This window comes from Babylonia areolata, chromosome 21, assembly GCF_041734735.1.
Source record: "Babylonia areolata isolate BAREFJ2019XMU chromosome 21, ASM4173473v1, whole genome shotgun sequence".
NCBI classification, from domain to species: domain Eukaryota; kingdom Metazoa; phylum Mollusca; class Gastropoda; order Neogastropoda; family Buccinidae; genus Babylonia; species Babylonia areolata.
Genome location: NC_134896.1, coordinates 20,714,013 through 20,736,280, shown reverse-complemented (window position 1 = coordinate 20,736,280; position 22,268 = coordinate 20,714,013). Strand labels below are relative to the sequence as shown.

The following is a 22,268-nucleotide window of genomic DNA, read 5'->3' as shown; positions in this document are numbered from 1 at the left end:
AAATCTTTTCCCTCAGTCTTCACTGACTCTTCCAGTACGCATGCGCACACAGACGATCAGTGCAATGACATGTTGGTATTCTGTGTTCAGGTGATTCATATTTCTGATTTTTCAAAAACAATATTCAGAAAAATCAGTTGTTTGCTTTGAAGCTTTTCAGCAGTGTTGGTTTGGAAACAAACTTCTTGAGAGCACGAGGCCAGTTTATTGGCGGACTGTTCGAACTCTTCTTGGATTTTCGTCTGCGGAGTTGTGGTTTTAGGTCATTCACCGACTGCGGGAAGCCAACCATTGGTCGTGACGGCAAACCCAGTGATGAGAACATGGTAACTGCATCGTCTGGAACACATATTATCATTCACTTCCAGTCTTGTCGTCACATGAACATCACCAACAACATAAAGCAGGCCTAGTTATCAACATGATCACGGCTAGTGTTGTAGTGGTATGTACTATTATGTTGTGTTTTTCTGCGTTGTAGAATGCATGGTTTTATTTATTGTTGGAGCACATACTTCAAGAAGACCACGTCTCCTTTGCCATATGAGAGAAACAGTGAGCCATGTAAATCCAGTCTCAATAGTGCTCCATCTTGAGTGTCAACCGAAAAAGAGGGAGATAAAAGATTGTACCAGATTACCAACTTCATGGCCACCTATTGGAAAACGTCAACACCGTGAACACCTTCGTATAAACATTTAAGACGACCTACACTGGGGAGATCCCACATCAACTCTATAACCAACAAAACCAACAAGACCCCAGCACCGCCGCAACTTCGACAGGAAACAAGAAAACAAAGGAAACTGCGTACAAAACCCCTGCCGTGTTCGACCTATCCTTGAATATTCTGCCTCTGTGTGGGACCTAACAGAGCCAGTAAGATCCAGGCCATTGAAAAGATCCAGCGCCGAGCATCAATGGGTCACCAACCGACATTGTCAGTCGTTCTGCGTCAGCTCCGTACTCGGCTCTCTCAACGTGCATGTCAGACGAAATAAAATATCGCCCAGAGATGCTTTATAAGTTCCACCATTGACTCGTCTCCATAAACTCAGTCTGCCTACCAACACCATCTGACAGCAGGCGAACACACCAGTGGACTACCCCCCCCACCCCCTCACCCCCCTCTCAACTAAAAGCATTCCCTCAGCGGTCCAGTCAAATCACTCTGTACAGTGATCTCTCACAAAACGACAGTTTCATCAGAATGCTGATGTTGGTCATTCAATCAATCAATCAAAAACTCTTAATAATCTACATGGAAATTAACTTGCACAATCACAGACTCGTTGTAAACACCAACATAAAATGATAATGCGCTCCATAAAAGACATTAAGATAGTCAAATGATAGTAGCTGACAACAGACTGAAACAAACTACTGCACATACACATACACATGCGCGCATGCGTTAAGACTAAGGCGTGCACAACAATGCGTTAAAAAAAACATTTAAAAAAACCCCCCAAAAAACCACAAAAAAACCCCACCATCCACTGAACAAATAAATCGTATACAAAATAAACACACACACACACACACACTACTGTTGCTGCTGCTACTACTACTAAACAGACAACGAAGAAAAAACCCAATAACAACAACAACAATATTGCGCGTGTGCCTGAAAGAACCATTTGCGTATCCATTGAGAGACCAGTAGTAGACTATATGCGCCTTAAACAAACTGAATGATTTATCGATTTTTTTAAGTACCCATTTTATGAAAATATGACTGCTTTTATGAAGTGATTCTCAACTTTTTGTGAACCCTATAAAACACAAAAAGAAATACTTGTGATGATCTCCACAACGAACTAAAGGTTGTAAGGACAGGCACAGTCTGACCTTGCTCTTCCTCTTCCATTATCTCCAGAAGGCCAGTGAAGATTGTGATGAGGACGATGACCATACCATGCAGTACCCGCCGCATCCTGCAGGCAAACACCCAGCCTGGCTCCACCCAGTTACTCTTGGTAACGACTGTAAGAGCATTATCTTATTGAAAAACGTCGGTGGCTTACAGAGGGCTTCAAAAGTTGCTCGTGCAAGTAATCCATGATTGATTAACTGTCTGTCTTGTTGTCAAGTCAGCTCTATGAGGCATAACCTCTCAAGAGAAACTGACATGTTTCTGTCAGTCGTCCATTGCAGCTGCTGTTGCCACTACCACTTGTTCTCTCTCTCTCTCTCTCTCTCTCTCTCTCTCTGTGTGTGTGTGTGTGTGTGTGTGTGTCTGTACAATATATCAGATATTTTACTCACATAGTTAGATGATTGAAAGTTTGAAGAATATCTACAGATATGTACTGACATGACCCGCTAAGAAAACTAAAACAAATTTCTACAGAGATGTACTTATGTCAACCGCTAAGAAAACTTGAGATTCTGTGGGGAAAAAATCTATTAATATTCAACCCACCTGTTAAGAAAACTGAAGATTCAAGTGGACATACCTGAACAGTATTTAACTCACCTCTAATGAAACCGGCTTTTCTTGAAGAAAAATGCTTCGACTACTGAAAATATTGAAGATCTAAGAGGGAAAAAAAATCCCAAGATATTTAATTTAACTTCTTCTCCAGATATGCATCTCACCAGCTATGAAAATTGAGGAATCTGGGAAGCAGTAGGGAGGGGAATCCCCTTAAAAAAAAATTAGAGACGAAAACAAATTGATTCCAAAACATTGAACTCACTTGCAAAGAGAATTGTAGCTTGGGAAGAAAATATGTCCTGTATATGGCTCTGTTAGCAGGTTAATGCAAACCTTAGGCCTGCTGCAGTATGAAACAGTGAGCTTCGCCAGCTGCCACCCATCTCTGTCCTGATAATGAGCTGATTTACCGTGGGTGGGAATGAGTTGTACCTAATCACAATTCTCCCTCTCCGTCAGTGTATGCGAACAGAATGATTATATATATATATATATATATATATATATATATATATATATATATATATATATATATATATATATATATATATATATATATGTGTGTGTGTGTGTGTGTACACATGTGTGTGCTTCTCTCTCTCTCTCTCTCTCTCTATATATATATATATATATATATCTAGAGAGAGAGAGAGAGAGACAAACACTTACACACACACACACACATATATATATACATATATATACTTAGAGAAAGACGCGCGCGCGCGCGCGCGCGCGCGCGCACACACACACACACACACACACACACACACACACACACACACACACACACACACACACACACACACACACACACACACATATTATTCAGTGCCCACCCGAAGACCCACTCCAGCAAAAGATGAAGTCGGCTTTGTCGTGCCGACGAGAGACTCTATGACTATGGATTTATGCCTGTTGATGTTCACTGCAGGCGCCTTCTCTTTTATTCGGTGCGACAACTCACCATTACCAACACCATTTTCCAACAGAAAGACAGTCCGAAACCAATCCAGATGCATCCTCGGTCAAAGCATTGGTACCTCATAGACTACATCTTGGTTCGCCAGAGAGACCTTCGAGACGCCTTCCCGTGGAAAAATTCTTGGAAGATTGGGGGCCCAGCGTTACACACCAGTTTTTTGTACAAGGCAAACTGCCGCGGAACCTATGTGATGCTGTCATTACTACCCTGAACAAGAATCGTTAATCGTTTATTTATTTATAGTCTGTTCATGATGATATTAGATTGAAAATAAATGATATTATTATTATTACTTTGATTATTATCATTTCTATTATAATGATGATTGTCATTATTAATTAGAAATCGACATTTTCTGTATATTCGAATGAAAAGGGGGGAGGTTGAGGTTGGAGGGGAGGGGGCGGGGGGAAGGGGAGGGGACTAAGACTGAAGGAAGGTGAGAGGCGGGACGGGGAAGCGGGATTGGGACACACACACACACACACACACACACACACACACACACACACACACACACACACATCAATAATCAAATAATATTGTATGCACTACTTCTGTACATTATTATTTGAAAAGAGGTTCATGTGGGGACCTACAATCTGAACAAGAAGAAGGGGATAAAGTTCGACTACTAAAACTAGTTACCTGGGGATACCCCTGCTCTCGATCGCAGGAAAAAATCCGACAAGAGTAATCTTGAACAGACTGATGACCATTATGACAAACGAACGCCTCTCAGAGTGTAATCATGGCTTCAGAGCCAAAATGAACACCACCGACAAAATGCCTAGACTAAGAAAAAAATCTTTGTGCGAAAAGCAAACGTACGCTGCTAAAATCGATTGCGCAACTGGGTCCATGATTTCTTGTCGTTTCTGTGATTAAGAACCAAACATCACAGAAACTAAACTGCAAGGCTACGTAGAGAACATACGTGTTTTTCATGCTTAATTTATACATAGTGTTGCACATATGGCGACAAGATGGCTTTCCAGGAACCACAAGCGAATCATGATCATGATGAATCATGATAATGAGGACATTTCAGATGCGAGGATAGAAACTCAAAGCGATCATCAAAGAATAGATAAAGCGGATATAAATTCGCCGACAGAGAAAGTGCGTGCATTGAATCAGTTAGCATAATAGCCTACATCCGTTTACAATGGTTGAAATGTTGGCACTTGGTGCAGTCTTATCTGGGAAAGGCACAATGCGGAATACTTAGAAAGCACGTTGGACACATAACACAGGTTAACACAAAACAGCTTGTAACAATGGAGATCTACATTGGCCTGCTTTTGTAGAATACCACTAACGCTGTTGAGCATTCCGATGTGATATGCAAATAAAGGGTCACAGCTGTTACGAGATTTGGTAGACATAATGGTGATATTTGTTTGTTTCATTTGAAAAAACAACAACAACAAAACAACAACAAAAACAAACAGAGCCACGCAAGAACCAAGTTCGACCTTGACAAACAGAAGGATCCTCAAGTACCAGAGGCCTTCCAAGCTATGATAGGGGGTAGATTTGCTCCCCTCATCATCTTCGACGCTGATACCGACACAGATATGGATATGTTGATCAACACCTTCGACACTGCAGTGACCGAAACAGCCACTGAGATTCTTTGCAAACATCGACCAGCAAGGAAACCTTGTGTCACGGCAGATGTCATGGACCTGTGTGACAAAAGAAGGGAGCTGAATGATAATGATAATTAGGTAGATGGATCGAAAGGTCGAAACAATACGTAGCTGTCAATCAAATCAAGAAAAGCATGAAAAGAGCAGGAGAGAAATGAACTGAAGAGCAGTGCCGAGACACTGAAGACAGCCTGAAAGCCAACAACAGCAACTGAAAGGCGTACAAGCTTGTGAAATATCTGACAAGCATCAACACGGGCGTTACACAACAGAACGAATCTTCAACCTCAGGACACAGTGTTAGAGGTCTCTACCATGTTTTCGTGGATTTCAAGAAGGCAATCGACAGGGTATGGCACGAAACCTCGCGGGCAGCTATCAAGCTGTGCAACATCGCAGGCTGCTTCAATGGCAGCACTGGAGACTAGTTCAGAATAACTGTTGGGGTTAGACTCTTTGTTAGTTAGACAAGGCTGTTTACTATCTCCCGCTCTCTTCAACATCTTCCTGGAGAGATTACGATTGACGCACTTGAACACCATGTAGGAACAGTCTGGTTAGCATCGGTGGCAGGACAATCAAGCTACTTATTTGAATCAGGAGTCAAGCAAGCTACTGGGCCACATGACGATCCCTGCTGACCACTGTAAAGAAAAGGAAATTGAAATGGTATGGTCACGTCTCGCGTTCATCAGGACTGGTCAAGACCTTTCTGAGGGGACAGTGAAGGACTTGATCAAGGAGAAGAGGCAGGCAGGAGAAGAGATGGAAGGATAAAATCTCAGAGTGGACAGTCACAAGGAAAAACAACCGCGAGGGATGGAGGAGGCTGGTTGCCAATTGTGTCGCACTGAATCTCGATAATCATATTCTACACAAAAACCTAAACCTGATCTTAGCATCGTCTAAATTGAAAGGATGCTGGCCATTGCTGGTAAAAGAGTAAGCCGAGCAGTGTCAGTGACTGCAGTTTTGGAAAAAGAGGAAACACGATGTAAAAAAAAAAAAAAAAAAAAAAAAAGTATGTGTGTGAAATTCGGAGATACGAAACCTGACTCTTATTGATAAAATTTAGTATGAAACATGAAAATTTTATAGTTTTTTTTAATTATTATTATTTTATTTATTTATTATTATTATTATTTTTTTTTTTAGCGCAGCACTTTGAATTGCTTGTCTTTTGGTGAAACAGAAAGATATCCACAAACTATTTTAGTTTTAGTTTACATGATACGTTTTTGAATGAAACTTGAATTGTACAGTCACCAATTGCAACAGTATGATTCAGGTTTCATCGAACCTGGAGAAATTAACATGACAAAGATCTGAACCGATCTGTATGCTTAAGAAAGATTAAAGAAATTCTGGCTCGAAGTTAATTTGACTGTGTGTGGGAGAGGAAACTTTGTTCGAACCCGAATATTGATGTAACACTTATTCTCCAGAAAATTATTTTGTTATCAATTGGGGGAATGAACACACACACACACACACACACACACACACACACACACACACACACGAATATATATTAACAAAAGCAAGAAAATCTTTAAACTTACTCAAAATTGTGAGTAAACAATACTGGGGACAAGATACAACGATTTTGAAACATTTATCATCATCATTTATTCGATCCAAACTATCCTATGGACAAGAAGTCTTTTTCAATGCTCCAAAATATTTGCTAAAGAAACTTCAAAGCATAGACTGTAAAGCATATAGACTTGCCCTTGGTGTACCTTTCCATGCATCGATCCTCGGAACATACAAAGAAATAGGAGTACTACCTTTAGATGAATACCGAAACCTCGCATGTGCTAAATACGTACTGAGAATCTCAACAACTGAAAATTATACATCAGAGGAAGTAAAAATTACATCCGAAAACAACTTCCCCAAAAGAGCTAAAAACATATCTATTTAACACCCATTGGCACGTTTGTGTCAAACCTGTTCGAAAAATCTGAAATTAATTCAGATGACATAGACACACAGAAGACCATAAGTCCATACCCCATCTGGGAGATGAGTAAAGCACATTTTGAAGTTAATCATACTGACATTATAAAGAATGAAAATCCGAATATCATGGCAACGGAAGTCCGAGTACACCTTCAAAATAGATACTGTGATCATTTACAGATCTACACAGATGGTTCACTATTAGACAATGGCCAAGCAGGCTCAGCCGTTTCGTTATACCAGAACTGAAAACGGAAAGAGCATACTATATTGGTAAAAATCGTTCAATATTCACTGCTGAACTTATTGCTGTTCTTATGGCTCTAAATCATAATCTTAATCTTCCAATTTGCCTTCTACAAGTCTTGTTTTGCGTTGATTCCAAGTCTGTATTATGTGCTTTAAACTCATCGAATTGTAAGAACAAATCTAAAATCATAAGCTTAATAGAAATCAGCCACATTTTACATCTTTTAAGCTTGAAAGGAACACATAATTATTACGTTTTTCTGGGTTCCTTCACATCTTGGTATTCTCTACAATGAATGGGCTGACAGGGCTGCAAGAAAAGGTGCAAAAAACGAACAGGGAACCATTGAACTTTATGTGCCTCTGTCTGTACAAGAGGGTTATCGAATACTAGAAAAAACATCGTGGAACAAAGTCAGAGAATTATTTCAGGAAAACGGCAAAGCTTTAAACCATAGTGTAATTAATATTCCACAACCGGGAACTATCAATCAGTCAAATACATACAGTAATTCAGTAAGATTAAGGCAGATTCATACATTATCAAACAGGATAAAACTGAACGCTTTTATAACAAAGTTCAGCTAAGATGTCAGATGCATATGTGGAGAACATATTTCTAGCAACCATGTAATATTCGAATGTCAGAATCTAAAATGTTTTTTTGCCAGACTTCACCAAAAGTTCTTTTGAATGTGTTATTAACAATTCCAATATGTTATTTGTTTTGCAGAAGGTTTGCTGCATAGTCCTATAGGACATTTGTTATAGATGCTATAGTTGTTTGATGTTGGCGTTTATAACGTTTCCATTTTCCCTAGCGTTGTCTCTCCCTATTCACCCTCCACACATACACACACTTTTACTCCTCCCCCTCTCACAACCCCTACCCCACGGGTTCTTCCCCCCCGTCTAATATCACTTCAAGTGGAAAGACGTTAAACTGACACAGTTCACTAGTTTATTGTTACTTATTTTTGGATTATTTTCTTTTAATCGCGTTCATTTGTTTGTAATTCTCCATGTCCTAAAACTGATGAAGTAGCGAAAGAAGAAGAAGAAGAAAGAAGAAGAAGAAGAAGAAGAAGAAGGAGGAGGAGGAGGAGGAGGAGGAGGAGGAATTGCAAAGTAGATACAACTTCTGTAAACATTATATCATATTTTACAGCATCCTTGTGCCAAATTGATGTTCATGATCATGACCCCACCAGCAGGTCACTGATTCAAATCTTAATTGACTCTGAGCACCGTTTTGACTCCACAGGTGTCGGCCCCAAAACACTCAATCCTCCTGGAGTTATTTCAGAGGAAGCCATGTCTCAGTTGTTGTTTTTATTTTCCAGTGGGACATCTTTATTAATTAAGACAAGCACGTTTTGATATGCATTCAAAATCAAGACAGATATTGAGGCATCGGCCAGGTCGGTATATAAGAACTAGAATGATTTCATCCCTTGTCTCAAAATGACTCCAATTAAACCAGTAGTACTGCTCCAAAATGACTCCAATTAGACCAGTAGTATTGCTCCAAAATTACTCCGCATGGACTAGGAATAATTTTGGGCTGACCCTAAGTACACTCCACTCGTGTAAGTGTGCATTCGAATTAACTTTGTAGAGCTCCTGAAAGAATATTAGAGTCGAAAAGTAATCAGCCCAAACTGACTCATGGAGTGCTTTCAGGACCAGGGACTGCCCAAAACTAACTCCATGCTGTTTTCCTCCCCCATATATACTTTATGCTTTCTAATAAACTGACAGAATAATATTTTTAAAGGCATGGAGTCATTTCACAAGACCCCCATGGAGTTTACTTGGGGGTGGGGTTATTCTTGGGCACCACACCGGCATTTTATGGTTTGTGTTGCCCCAGAGTGCATAATCACGTGACAGACAAGGTTGGCAGAATGGAATTCTATTTATAAGTCCGCACGGTTTGTGACCTCTTGCATCGTCCAATGAATATTGTTACGGCTTCCGCATTTGTCCTTCAATTCTGGAGAGCGTTTAGTTTTGATTCCGCAAGAAGGTTGGCCACGAACTTACCGTAGAGAAGAGTCACGTTTCAGCACAGTAAACAACTTTTCATTAGGAAAATACGATACCGACTACGAAAATGAGTGGTAAAAAACTGATTAATTCGACCGACGAGTGCGTGGATGAAACCATTTCGGGATTTGTCAGCATAAACCCGGGCCTCCGGCAGTTGGATGGTCATCGCGTGGTTGTTCGTGCAGATGTCCAGGAGGTCATCCAAGCTGGCCAGGTGGCTATTTTGTGTGGCGGAGGATCAGGTCACGAACCAGCGCACGCAGGTACAGGCCCCAAGAAACATGCACGCCCATGTACACACGCAACTTTAATAATTTCAGGCCTAGGAGTTTTGATAACACACAGGCCCGTACAAGCGCATGCAGTTCCCCATAGATATTGCATTCCGCATAAGGATACCATGTACACAACAGTTGCACGCTACATGTGGATAACAGTAGCAACCCACATGCAGAAAACAGCTGCATTCATTCTGCATGTGGATAACAGTTTCATTCCACATGTGATTAAACAGGTGCATCCCACATGCAGATCTATGACATTTACATTCCTCATATGGATATTTGCGTTCAACATGTGGATAACAGTTGCATCCCACATGAAGATATATCACCAAAAAAAATTACATTCCACATGTGGATGTGTCACATTTGCATTCTGCATGTGGATAACAATTGCATTCCATATGCAGGTATATAGCATTAGGATTAGCATTTTGCATGTTGATAACACTTTCATGAATCCAATGCCTACATTCTGCATGTGGATAAATGTTTCTTTGTTGTGTGACAGGTTACATTGGTGAAGGGATGTTGAGTGCGGCAGTGGCAGGAGCTGTGTTCACATCTCCCCCTCCAGCCAGTATTCTGGCTGCCATCAGGGCTGTTGGTCTGCAGAACACAGGTCAGCAGTTGGTGAAGTAAAGAGAGACAGATAATTTAGAAATAAATTGTGTTTACCAGTTTGGAAATGAACAACATTTACCAGTTTAGAAATAAATGGTGTTTACCAGTACGAATGGTGTTATATTGACCAGTCAGACTAATAAACAACAGCAATTTTTGACTCACTTGTGTAAACAAAGTGAGTCTATGTTTTAACCCGGTGTTCGGTTGTCTGTGTGTGTGTCTGTGTGTCCATGGTAAACTTTAACATTGACATTTTCTCTGCAAATACTTTGTCAGTTGACACCAAATTTGGCATAAAAATAGGAAAAATTCAGTTCTTTCCAGTCATCTTGTTTAAAACAATATTGCACCTCTGGGATAGGCACAAAAAAATAAAAAAGAAGCCTAATTATATGCAAACTGCATTTACTGTTATATTTATATTTTTTGTATTCTCTAAACTTGGCACTTTGACCTCTTATTCTGACACAACAACAAGAGGAGTCATTATTATCATTTTTTGTTCAAACAGGAACTTCTTTTGCTAAGCATGGAATTTTTATTTATTTTGCAAATGTTTTGGTGCAATAGTAAAAAAAAGGGAAATTACTCTGTAATTAATGCTAGGGGACTTAATTTATCACAAGTGAGTCTTGAAGGCCTTGCCTCTCTTGTTCTTATTGACCTTGCATTGTAGTTCATGTATTTGTCAGCAAAATTATGCAAAAAGTTTTGTGTGAAGTGGACTAGGACAAAATAAGATTTTGGTAGTGGTGAGGATGAATATCTGGAAGCCGGGAGTTTAAAAAAAATTCTTCACCTTAGAGAGTTGATCTGTATATACAGTATGGAAAGTAACAGTGTAAGTAGGATGATGGAAGAAAAGAATTGTGGACAGATTTTCCTGAAATGTTGTCTAAATATTGGCAATGGGTCAAGGACTGCACTTATCATTAGATTACAGTCGTGTCTTGATCAAGGGAATTTGTTAAGGATTCTACACTGATAGTACACAGGGGCGGTATTTGCTTGATTTGATTTTAATCATTTTGTGTGAATGGCACACCCACACACACACACACACACATACACACACTCACTCACAGAGAGAGTTAGATCATTGCTTGTTTGGTTTCAGGAGGAGTACTGGTGGTGGTAAAGAACTACACAGGAGATCGTCTCAACTTTGGTATTGCTGTGGAGAGAGCGAAAGCGGAGGGCATCAAAACAGATATGGTGGTGGTGGGGGAGGACTGCGCTCTGAGCTCAGCAGACAAGACAGCAGGAAGGCGTGGACTGTGTGGCACTGTGCTCGTCCACAAAGTGAGGGCACTTGCGTGTGTTGGGGGTGGGGGTATGGGGGGCCAATTGGGATTTTTATTTTATTTTGTGGTATGCCTAACTGTGTGTATTTTGAGTGTGTGTGTGTGAAAAGAGAAAAGAGCAGGACTCTAAGTGTGCTTAGTGTGTGTGTGTGTGTGTGTGTGTGTGTGTGTGTGTAAGAGACAGATAGGGGGAGAGAGAGAGCGAGTGTGTGAATGTAGGTGAGTATGTGTGTTTGTGAGTGAAGGTGAATGTGGGTGAGTATGGGTATGTGTATATTTTGGAATTCATATAAAGAATATGAGAGATATAATGTGCCCGATTAAAAAAAAATATGAGTCATTGTTTTTAATTACTTGGACAAAATTTAGGTATATTTAAGTGAAACACTTTTGTGTAAAATTTTAATTTGAGGTGATCTTACAAGCAGTGGAGGGTAGAGATGTGGGAAACATGACTATACAAAGATGCTAATTGAGAAAAAGATACTGGGGGAGGGATTTGAATCCTTTTAATACATCATATGGAGACCATTTTGATTGTCTTTAAAGGGAGAGAGCCAGTTGTTAGCCTGACATGACTTTAATTTCATCCAATATACACTTGTATGATATCATTCATAGTGACTCGTCACTTATATTATGTGAGCTGTGACACCGCTAACAGTTAAGTATTTTTTTCAAATTCTTAAAGAGAAAAATCACTGTCCAGTAACTCCCCAAAGCTACCTTTGAAGAGTGCATTAGAAAATAGAAAGGAATCCAAATAGAGAATTATTTTAAAAATGTAAGAAAAAAAAGAAGAAAAAATAATTGTTGCTAATAGATAATTTACCTGTCCACTTTATGTTTAGGGATCCAAAGGAATTTTGCAAACTTCAAGGGAGATAAAAATGTGTATACAGCATATGTGGTCAGCTCAGTTGTATGCTGGCTGAAGCATGTGTGTGTTAATTTGTGTGTGGTAGTGTATTAGTGTTAGTGTTAGTGTTACTCTGTGTGTGTGTGTGTGTGTGTGTGTTTAGGCATGTGTGTGTGTTCCATGAATTAAAAGAAAACAAAAACAAATGATTCATAAATTTATATTTTAATTCAGTTCGATTTTGATTTATTAAGAAATTTTCAAAAAAATTGTTACTTTTATTTTTATTTTTTTAGATTTTTACTATATTTCATTTTTCTTAAGGCCTGACAAAGCACACTGGGTTATGCTGCTGGTCAGGCATCTGCTTAGCAGAAGTGGTGTAGTTTATATATGGATTAGTCTAAATGTGGTGACACCTCCTTGAGAAACTGAACTGACTGACCTTTGATAATGTTACCATTGACAGGATCATCTGTGTGCAGATAGCTGGAGCACTGGCACAAAGGGGCTGCTCCTTGGAGGAGATTGTCAAAGTTGTGAAGAATGCCACCACCAAGATGGGTTAGTACGATCATTTTCTTATGTCTTGGTCTTTCTTCCCCCTGAAATTTGACCACGTTGCTTTAAGCACATGAACAACTTGGCATCAGAACTGGTTGGGATTTCAAAGCACATACCAAGGAATAGCACAAGCCCCAAATACAATTGTTACAACAACAACAGCAAAAAAGCCGAATCAGTCATAAATAAGTGTTGGAGGAAAATAAGTTGAAAAGTGATGAGTGTTCACTACATGGAAATGAAAATTCCACACTCGAGCACTGTCAGTTCTCTGCAGACCAGCGCCTACAGCTGATTCTTCTGTGACTTAGTGAACAGAGACACTTGTGACAAGTCAGCTTACAGCTAAGAACAAAGTGTGTATCATCCGCGGCTTCATTCAAACGCTTGCAGTTGATTGATCTTGCAGTTCAGTCAAGCACTTCTCTCAACAGTAAGAAAACCAACCAGGCATCATAGAGACTGATGCAAACAATGACAAAACAGATGACATGACTTGACCTTCAACAGAACGAGGAAGTTCACCTTGAATGTTAACATGTGAAAAGATTCATTATTTTTAACTGTTCTTGATGCACACTGAGAGTTCAGATTTCTTGGACTTCTCACTGTATGATTACAATGAATTAGATTATGAGTCAATACTGTTAAAAGGTTTCTGATGATGCATAGTTTTACATCCCTGACACTTTGAAAATAGAAAGGACATACAGCATGATCAACAATTGTTTCCCTGGGACATTTTGAAAAATTCTAGAAGGAACACACACACACACACACACACACACACACACACACACACACACACACACACACACACACATATATATATATCTAAAGAGTGGAAATGCTGCATGAGAACTTAAGACTGATGCTGGGGATCATCTGCTGCCTGAAAGAGTTCTTTCCCTTCACCACTTCTTGGTCAAGAAACCTAGGTGATTGTGACTGAAAGGTATACCTACCTTTGTATGTTTGTAGCTATACAGAATTGATTGGAATGTGCAGTATTACAATGACCCACTGAAGGCAGTCTGAGAACCTCTAGAATTATGAAAAAAAGTCGCTGGGACTCCCAGCATTTTGGACTTGTCATTGTTTTCTGTTTAGCCATAGTTTTCTGTTTCAGAGGTTGCTTTTGAGTAGTGTTATATTTTGACAATGCCAAATACTTAAAACTTAAAACACCTTTGTTCTATTTTGAAGTTGATGTGTCTCGATAGCCACCGGTCAGAAAGTTTGACATATATTCTTTTATTATACGATTAACAGCCAGTCCCGCTCTGTATGGTATTTACTGGATGTTATTGTCAGTACCCCCCTCAGATATTGGCAATGATTTCAAATTGGCAGACCACGAACCACAACCTGGCCCTTGTGGCTTTAAACAGCAGTGTGTTAAAAAAACAAAAACATTTGAGATTTTGCGACCCAAGATGTTGCAGAAGCTTTACAAGTCATCGATTATGATGAATTTAGTGCTGGATGTGGCAGAATCTTGCTGGATGGTTTGCTTGACGAGACTGAAAGTTAGAATGTTGATTTGCAGAGAGGAGGGGCATGGGGGTAGTTGACGAGCTAGATGTAACCAGCAAAGTGAGAGAAAGTAGAGCAGGAGGTCGAGTATAGCTCTGTGGCTGACCAAGAGTTGAACGCAAAGACAAACCATCCACTTATTCAGGGCAAGGAGGGAGGGAGAGAATGATGAGTTTCATGCGAGTTGTGAATTATGTGTCCAGCACAGTTTTAGAAAAGCATGCTCGTATTGATCAAGCAGCTATCAGAGGAAATTATGAACAGTGCCCACCCCTCCTCCCCCTGCACTGTGGGCCAGCAGGGTCACTGTTGACCTCTTTGATATTGTCTGAAAATGAGCATGAAGTGAGATGGTGTGGCACAGGCACAGACAGGCCTGACAGTTGAAGGATGTGACTGTGTGTGTGCGTGCGAGTGTGTGTGCTTATGATTTCTATTTCTCTTGAAAAAAAAATGATTAAAAGAAACACAAGAAACCGAGTGAATACTGGGCTAAATAGGAATAGAATACCAGAAGTCCAGATTCTGTTTCATGACTCTATGTACACTTGAGGTACATTTAGTTTTTAGTTTTCATATATTTTCTAGATTCATTTCAGATGCTTTTACTATATAACATATATTCAGAGAGTGTGTGAAATTTATTTATCTCACATTTATTTTTCAGTCATTGCTAACCAGTGTGTTGAATCAACTTTTATCAGGATTTGATAGTCTATTCATTTTCCTTTCAGAAAAGTATGGGTTATGTATAACTTTCTTGGAATAGTTTGCATGCTAGAATTTGTTGTTATTACCCTCCACAACCACCCTCCCCCAGGAAAATAGGAAGCACAAGCGAAAATAATTCCTAACGCTGGTTAATGGTTAAGTTAATAAGACATGAACTGTGTTCTCATGCATTTTGTTTGTTTGTTTTTGTTTTATATATTGTTGGACAGTCCCAGTATGGCCCTGTGTGGTTGGCTGGACGATAAGCAACAATGTTAAGATTTAATGTGAGATCTTGATGTTGAAGGTCTTCTGTCTGCACTTCACAGATCATGCTGTTGGAGGCACTTTAGTGGAGTGGTGGCCTGGTGGTTGTGTGTCTTCCAAGGAAGGGAGAGAATCAGAGCATACAAGTTCGAATCCCATCCTTGCCAGTATTTTCTGCCTTTCAAAAAAAACAACAACAACAAACAAACAAAAAAAAGGATGGTGCTGCACTGGGGAGGTCAGCCTGAATTTTACACAGAGAGATCTGTTATGACAAAATATACAATACAAATACAGTTCAAACTATTCCCCATCTGTCTTCACTGTGCACTGTCAGTGATTGTACTGTTACAGGCACCATTGGCCTCTGCCTTTCCCCATGCAGCGTGCCTGGCGCAGGACCGACCTTTCAGCTGGCTGCCAATGAAATGGAGCTGGGACTGGGTAAGACTGGGCAGTGGTCAGTACCCAGTATGATATTGAGTCATGTGGGGTGCAGGCTGTTGGGGGGAAAAACTGTGTGGTTGACGTGATATGCACTGATCACATTGCTACTTTGCGAATTATTATTGAAAGTCAATCAGTGACAGTCCCCTCTCTACACAACCTTTGTCGACTTTGAAAAAACCATCGACAGTGTAGACAGAAAGTTCATCTGGAAGTTGATGCACCACTATGGTGTACAACCAAAATTCATCTCCATCATCCAGCAGCTATATGAAGACTTGACCTGCCAAGTCATCCACAATGGGAAACTGACAGACCCTTTCACGGTGCAGACAGGAGTGAGGCAGGGCTGTCTGCTGTCACCCACGATCTTCTTCCTCGTGGACTGGATCATGAAGATAACCACTGAAAATGGAGGGACAGGGATCCAGTGGACTCTCACCAAACAGTTAGAAGACCTGGATTTTGCGGATAGTGTATGCCTCCTCTCACATAGACACCAAGATGCCCAAGAAAAGCGAAACAGACTGTCTGAAGAAGCTGAGAAAACGGGTCTCAAGATTAACACCAGGAAGCTCATGAGAGTAAACAACAAGAGGCAGGATCAGCTCCATCTCAGAGGTGGAAACATCAGGGAGGCAGAGAGGTTTGTCTACCTGGGCAGCGTAGTGAGCAAGGATGGAGGGGCAGATGAAGACTTCAAGAGCCGCATCAACAAAGCGAGGCATGCCTTCAACATCTTGCAGCCAATTTGGAACTCCATATCTCTTTCTGCTCACAACAAACTGAGGATCTTCAACACCAATGTTAAAGCAGTCCTTTTGTATGGCTCTGTAACATTGCGAACAACCAAGACAAACACCAACAAACTACTGGTCTTTGTCAATAGATGCCTACGCCATATTTTAAACATCAGATGACCAGAGACCATATCAAACGCCTGCCTCTGGAATAGAACAAACCAGGTGCCCATCAGTGAGGAGATCAGGAGGAGGAAATGGGGCTGGATAGGCCACACCCTGCAAAAGCCTCCAGACAACACCACAAGAAAGGCACTTGAATGGAACCCCCAAGGAAAGAGGAGAGTGGGCAGACCAAAGCAGATCTGGAGAAGAAGCATGGAGGATGAGATGAAGGCAGCTGGATGGACATGGACCCGGCTGAAGAGGACAGCCCAAAACCGAGTCCGCTGGAGGAGTGCTGTAGCAGCCCTATGCTCCACAAGGAGTCAAGAAGTATAAGTCAAGTAAGTCAAGACGTGATGAAGGTTTATTAATGAATCAGTGTTGGTATTGAAATGTGATCAGATTTCATGTTGTTGTGTTGAACTGTTTTTGTTCATCAAATTTTCTGTTCATTTGTTGGTTTTACTGTCACCTTTTTGACAGTAAAAGTGTCAACAATTTATCTTTTAGAGAAAAGAAAGCGTTCATGAATCTTGCATCCTGTACAATCGGGGACTTGCTGCAAGATTGACACAAGACATTAACCATGCTGTTGAGTTTAGCACGGTGAGTGATCTTGTGTCAGGTCATTGAAGGTTACGCTGCACTAGAGAGAGGCCATGATACCCATAAAATGAACTGTTTTGCTTGGATTAGCAGAGAGTGACCAGTTTCGGAAATTCCACTGATTCATTCTTCACACACATGCAGGCACCCACGCATGCATGAGTTGTTTTTTCATCTTTTGAGAGGCCGTCTCTTTCTGTGTTATTCCTTTAAAAGCAGCATAAAATCGTTCTCTTGGTATTTTCCTTCTTCATTACTATTTCACTCTCTCTGTCTGTCTTATTACTGTGTGTTGTTAGTGCTCCTCTCTCATTCTGTTCCTTGTGGAGGGGAGGTAGGGAGGCGGAAGGGGCTGGAGGGGATGGTGGGTGAGGAAGTGGTGGCTCTAGCATTCTGTTATTGTTTTTGTTTGTTTGTTACCCCAGGTATCCATGGTGAAGCAGGTGTGAAGCGGATGGAAGTAAGTACGGACAAACTCTGAGCAGTTAAGATAATGACAGATCCGGTTTCTGTTGTCTTGTTTCAGTGGTATGTCCAGTTTCTGTCTGTCTAGTCCATGTGACAAGTTCAAACATGTGCCCCCTTAAAAAACTTTTTAGTGCTAACTTTTGGTGTGTGGGTGTTTATGTATTTGTGTGTATGCATACTATTTTAGATAATTTATGTATTATTGTTTCAAGTGTTATTTATTTTCTTTTGCCTGAAGAAACTTACATATCTTGTTTAATATTGCTTCCATCTGTATTGGGTCTTTCATATTTCTTCTGTGTATTTGTGGACTTCCACTTTCATATTTCCCATGTTCATGTAACTTTTGTGAGTGGGATTTTGTTGTTGCTTCGGATCCACTCTGTTTACGCGTACCCAGCAAACACTCCACTGTTGGACGCCGTTCTTTCTCTTTCTCTGGACCTTGTATTTGGAATAAACTTCCTCTTTCACTTCGTCCGGTCTCTGCACTCAGCTCTTTCAAGTCTGGCCTTAAAACCCGTACCTCTTCCTTGTCTTCAGTTTTCTTCAGTTTTAGGGTTATGCATGCATGTGAATGACAGGTGTAAAAGCACTTTGATTTGTCTCTGCACAAGATTCAGTGCTATATGAATAGTATCATTATTATTATTTTTGTTGTTGTTGTTGTTGTTCCACCATCCATGCCATTTCAGTTGAGTTAATCTCATGTCCCTCATCCTGTATCCTCCATACATATCCTTGTTCAGAATCATCTGCTATAGCCCCAGTGCAGTCTGCAGGGAGTTTTTGATGTCAGGTCACCAGAGGGCCACACAACAGAGGAGGCTCTGCACTGCATGCTGCACGTGGGACCTGGGTTTATCGTCTCATCCAAATGACTAGATGCTTTTGCAACCTTCCTCCTTCCTGAGTGAATAATAAAGCCCTGGGCGTTTACAATAAAATTAAGAAAAAAAAAATGCAATGACACGTGTATACTAAACACACACAGATGCACTCACACACGGGATGTCTGCTGAATGTCTCCTGTAAAGTGAGACTACCACTGCGTTCCTCCAGCAACGACCCCCTTGATCCTGCCAGTGCTGAAATTCTTGACAGGAAGTCACCACAAACATAGGAGGGAAGGGTGAAGCAAAACTGAGGTCACCATGAAAGCAAGGCATGTAAGATAATAGTATTTTTAGATATTGTTTTTTTGTGCAACGGCAGCTGGTAAGGGAGTGGGATTTTGTTTGCACAAGTGTCTTTATTCAGCCATTTAGGCAGCCACAGTCATCCTTGTAACATGACTAGTGTGCTGTGTGTGTGCGCAGCTTCAGAGTGCCAAGGAAGCAGTGAAGACAATGCTGGACCACATGACGAACCCAAGTACAGCCACACATTTTCAGCTGAACAAAGGTCAGCATGACTTTGCACCACACAGCTAAAATGACAGTCATGACTGAAACACATCTGTCACTGCTCAGTGTTTGACAGTACAGCTCTTTCTTCTTGCTTTCCTGCTTGGGTTTGCAGTGCACTGCCAGATTTCAGTCCTGCCTGCTACACCTTTGTCATTGCTCAAAGTTCAACCTTTTCTTTATTTTCTTCTTGGCTTTGCAGTGCATTGCTAGATTTCAGACATCCGTCTGTCATTGCTCGAAGTTCTACAGTTCTTTATTCTTGCATAGATGGAAGGGTTTGCATTTCACAGCAAATTGTCAGTTGTGCCTGGAGTACACATCTATTGCTGCTAAGATCTCAACACTTTTTTTATTCTTGCTTTACTGATATGGGATTGAAGTACATAGCAAAATGTCTGTCTGGCTTGCTTCTATCACAGCTCAAAGCTCATTAGCTGTGTTCCACCTTACATTCATAAAATTGTCAGCACTCAGCCAATGTTCCACCTTACATTCATAAAATTGTCAGTGCTCAGCCAGTGTTCCACCTTACATTCATAAAATTGTCAGTGCTCAGCCAGTGTTCCACCTTACATTCATAAAATTGTCAGAGCTCAGCCAATGTCCACCTTACATTCATAAAATTGTCAGCGCTCAGCCAATGTTCCACCTTACATTCATAAAATTGTCAGCGCTCAGCCAATGTTCCACCTTACATTCATAAAATTGTCAGAGCTCAGCCAATGTTCCACCTTACATTCATAAAATTGTCAGCGCTTAGCCAAATAGCAGGTTACAGCATGATGTGATTGTGGCAAGTGGGATGATTAAAGTATTTTGAATTTAATTGTTTTTATATACTGTTTACAAAGATTAGTAAGACGTTACACTGTGTATATGAGTTATGTCATCCACATTTTTCACTGCATAAAGAGATATGAGATGTGCATTAAAGCTTGAGACTTCTTCTTCTCATTTGTGAGATGGACAAACCTTGAGGTTTGACTGCTGCAATTCTTTGCTCTCAAGATGCCCCAACTACTTGCTATTCCGACTTCAGAGTCCAAAAGCATGCTGTATGGCGAAACTTCCATTCTCTCATACTTGCTCTTGTCACTGTTATTCTTCATTACCTCCACTGGTTACCTATTGAGAAAGGATTGCAGGCTCTCTCTCCTGTGCTACAAATTCATGAATGACATGGCTTCTTACTTTTCTGAGCATAACTTCTCTCTCCATATTGCCAGCTTTGGTTGTCAGGTGATAACCGTCTCATAAAAAAAATTCCCTCCCACAGAACCAGATCATTTGGAAAAAGTGCTTTACCTTTCCAGGCTTTTCCCTAAGGGAAGGCTCTTATGTTTCCTGTCTGCCATGCTGTTTCTTGTCCTTCTTCTTTCAAAACCTGTTTGAAGACTAATTCATTTCCAGCCATTCAAATCGATAAGTAATTTCTTGTTTTCACTTTTATTTTTTTATTTTAATTTTGAATTTTTATTTTTGTTATTATATTTCAAATTTTGCACATGTTCGTATACCTTGAGTGGCCAAGGTGTGCTCGAGTGTGTGTGTGTGTGTGTGTGTGTGTGTGTGTGTGTGACCAACTGTTGGCATCTTTTGTGGAGTGAGTATGGGTTTGAGGATTGAGAATGGGAGTGGGAGGATTTGTGCATGCAGGTGTATTGTGTGTGTTTTTAGTATGCATTATGTCATTGTGGTTTTTCATTGTAAATGCACAGAGCTTTTGTATCATCAGACTGGGCGTACCAGATGTCCTCTTCTTATAAAAATATTTTTTTGTCGGTCTTGCTAATCTCGAATGATGCTCTTTATTTCAGATGACAGTGTGGCACTGATGGTGAACAACCTTGGCGGCACGTCTGTTTTGGAGCTGAACATTGTGGCTCTTGAAGCTGTCAAGTATCTGGGTGAGATGAAGTCTGAACTTTGTGCTTTTCTCAGTGGGTGACTCGGTGAACTGTCCTGATCTGCTGACAGTGCGGATCTGATGTGTGGAAGAGACAAAAGAGCAAAATGAATAAACTAACGATCACCTCAAAAGCTGAGCACCAGTTGTAAAGTAGCACTGTTTGCAGTAATAAATGTTCTCTCTATGATTGTGTGTGTTTTTTTAAATTTAATATTTTAATAAATACTTCAGAAGTTGTGTGCAGGTAGTACTGCTGTTACTACTGCTTCTGCTGCTACTGCTACTGCTGCTGCTGTTACTACTACTAGTACTAGTACTACTACTAGTACTAGTACTACTACTAGTACTAGTACTACTACTTACAAAAACTTGTTGAGTTCTTTTTCTTAATCTACTGCTTTTTCTGAGAAAGTGCAAAAACTGTAAGGTACCAGATAATTGGAACAAATGAGGAAACTATCCTGGCAGAAGGAAAGCAGAGAATACAGGCATTGAAAAGTAGAGAGGACAAAGAATGTCTTAATGGTATTCAGAGCCAGTGCCACTAACTGGTGAGAATCAGATTGAAGAGAGGTGGTGAAAGTCTGGATTCAGCAGTCTCTTTTTTTGTAAAAAAATTAAAGCTTTTTTTTTTTTTTTTTTTTCGATACATGGAAGTATGAAGAGTAGGTGTGCAATTTTATTACTGTGTACGTACGTACTGGTGCTGCGTGTGTCTAAGTTTTCATTTGTTTGAACAGGTGCATTATAATTATTTTTTTTATTAAATTAAGATTTTGTTAATATTCCTTGTGACCCTTGTAAACTTGGTCATAAAGACATATTCTGTTCTGGGTGTTCAGTGTGCATCATTATTTATTTTTGTTCAATATGTGTGTAAATGTTTTTGAATACATGCATATTTGTTATGTTTTTTTCCTTAAATCTATATTTGTTTGCAAGGTTTGTGTCCTATGACATATAATATACAGTCATTTTCTGTAAGTGGGAATGTATCTCTGCGCGCGCGCGCGCGCGTGTGTGTGTGCC

The 22,268-nt window shown here is 40.3% G+C and overlaps 1 protein-coding gene and 1 long non-coding RNA gene across 2 annotated transcripts in view; one reads left to right on the top strand and one right to left on the bottom strand.

The window, feature by feature from the left end:
* Nucleotides 1–99: 99 nt before the first annotated feature.
* On the bottom strand, nt 100–2,815 carry LOC143296341 (uncharacterized). The gene is made up of 3 exons (XR_013057129.1): nt 2,703–2,815; nt 1,852–1,986; nt 100–339 (listed from the first exon to the last, which is right to left on the bottom strand). It is a non-coding gene; the product is annotated as an uncharacterized LOC143296341 (long non-coding RNA).
* A 6,419-nt stretch (nt 2,816–9,234) lies between these two features.
* The window catches only part of LOC143296188 (triokinase/FMN cyclase-like), a 29,571-nt gene continuing 16,537 nt past the window's right edge, over nt 9,235–22,268 (top strand). Inside the window, exons 1-8 of the mRNA XM_076607998.1 lie at nt 9,235–9,609; nt 10,139–10,249; nt 11,372–11,556; nt 12,903–12,981; nt 15,850–15,939; nt 17,879–17,913; nt 19,241–19,325; nt 21,148–21,237. Of these exons, the coding sequence (XP_076464113.1) occupies nt 9,411–9,609; nt 10,139–10,249; nt 11,372–11,556; nt 12,903–12,981; nt 15,850–15,939; nt 17,879–17,913; nt 19,241–19,325; nt 21,148–21,237 (874 nt within the window). The 5' untranslated portion in view covers nt 9,235–9,410. The remainder of the gene's footprint in view (nt 9,610–10,138; nt 10,250–11,371; nt 11,557–12,902; nt 12,982–15,849; nt 15,940–17,878; nt 17,914–19,240; nt 19,326–21,147; nt 21,238–22,268) is intronic.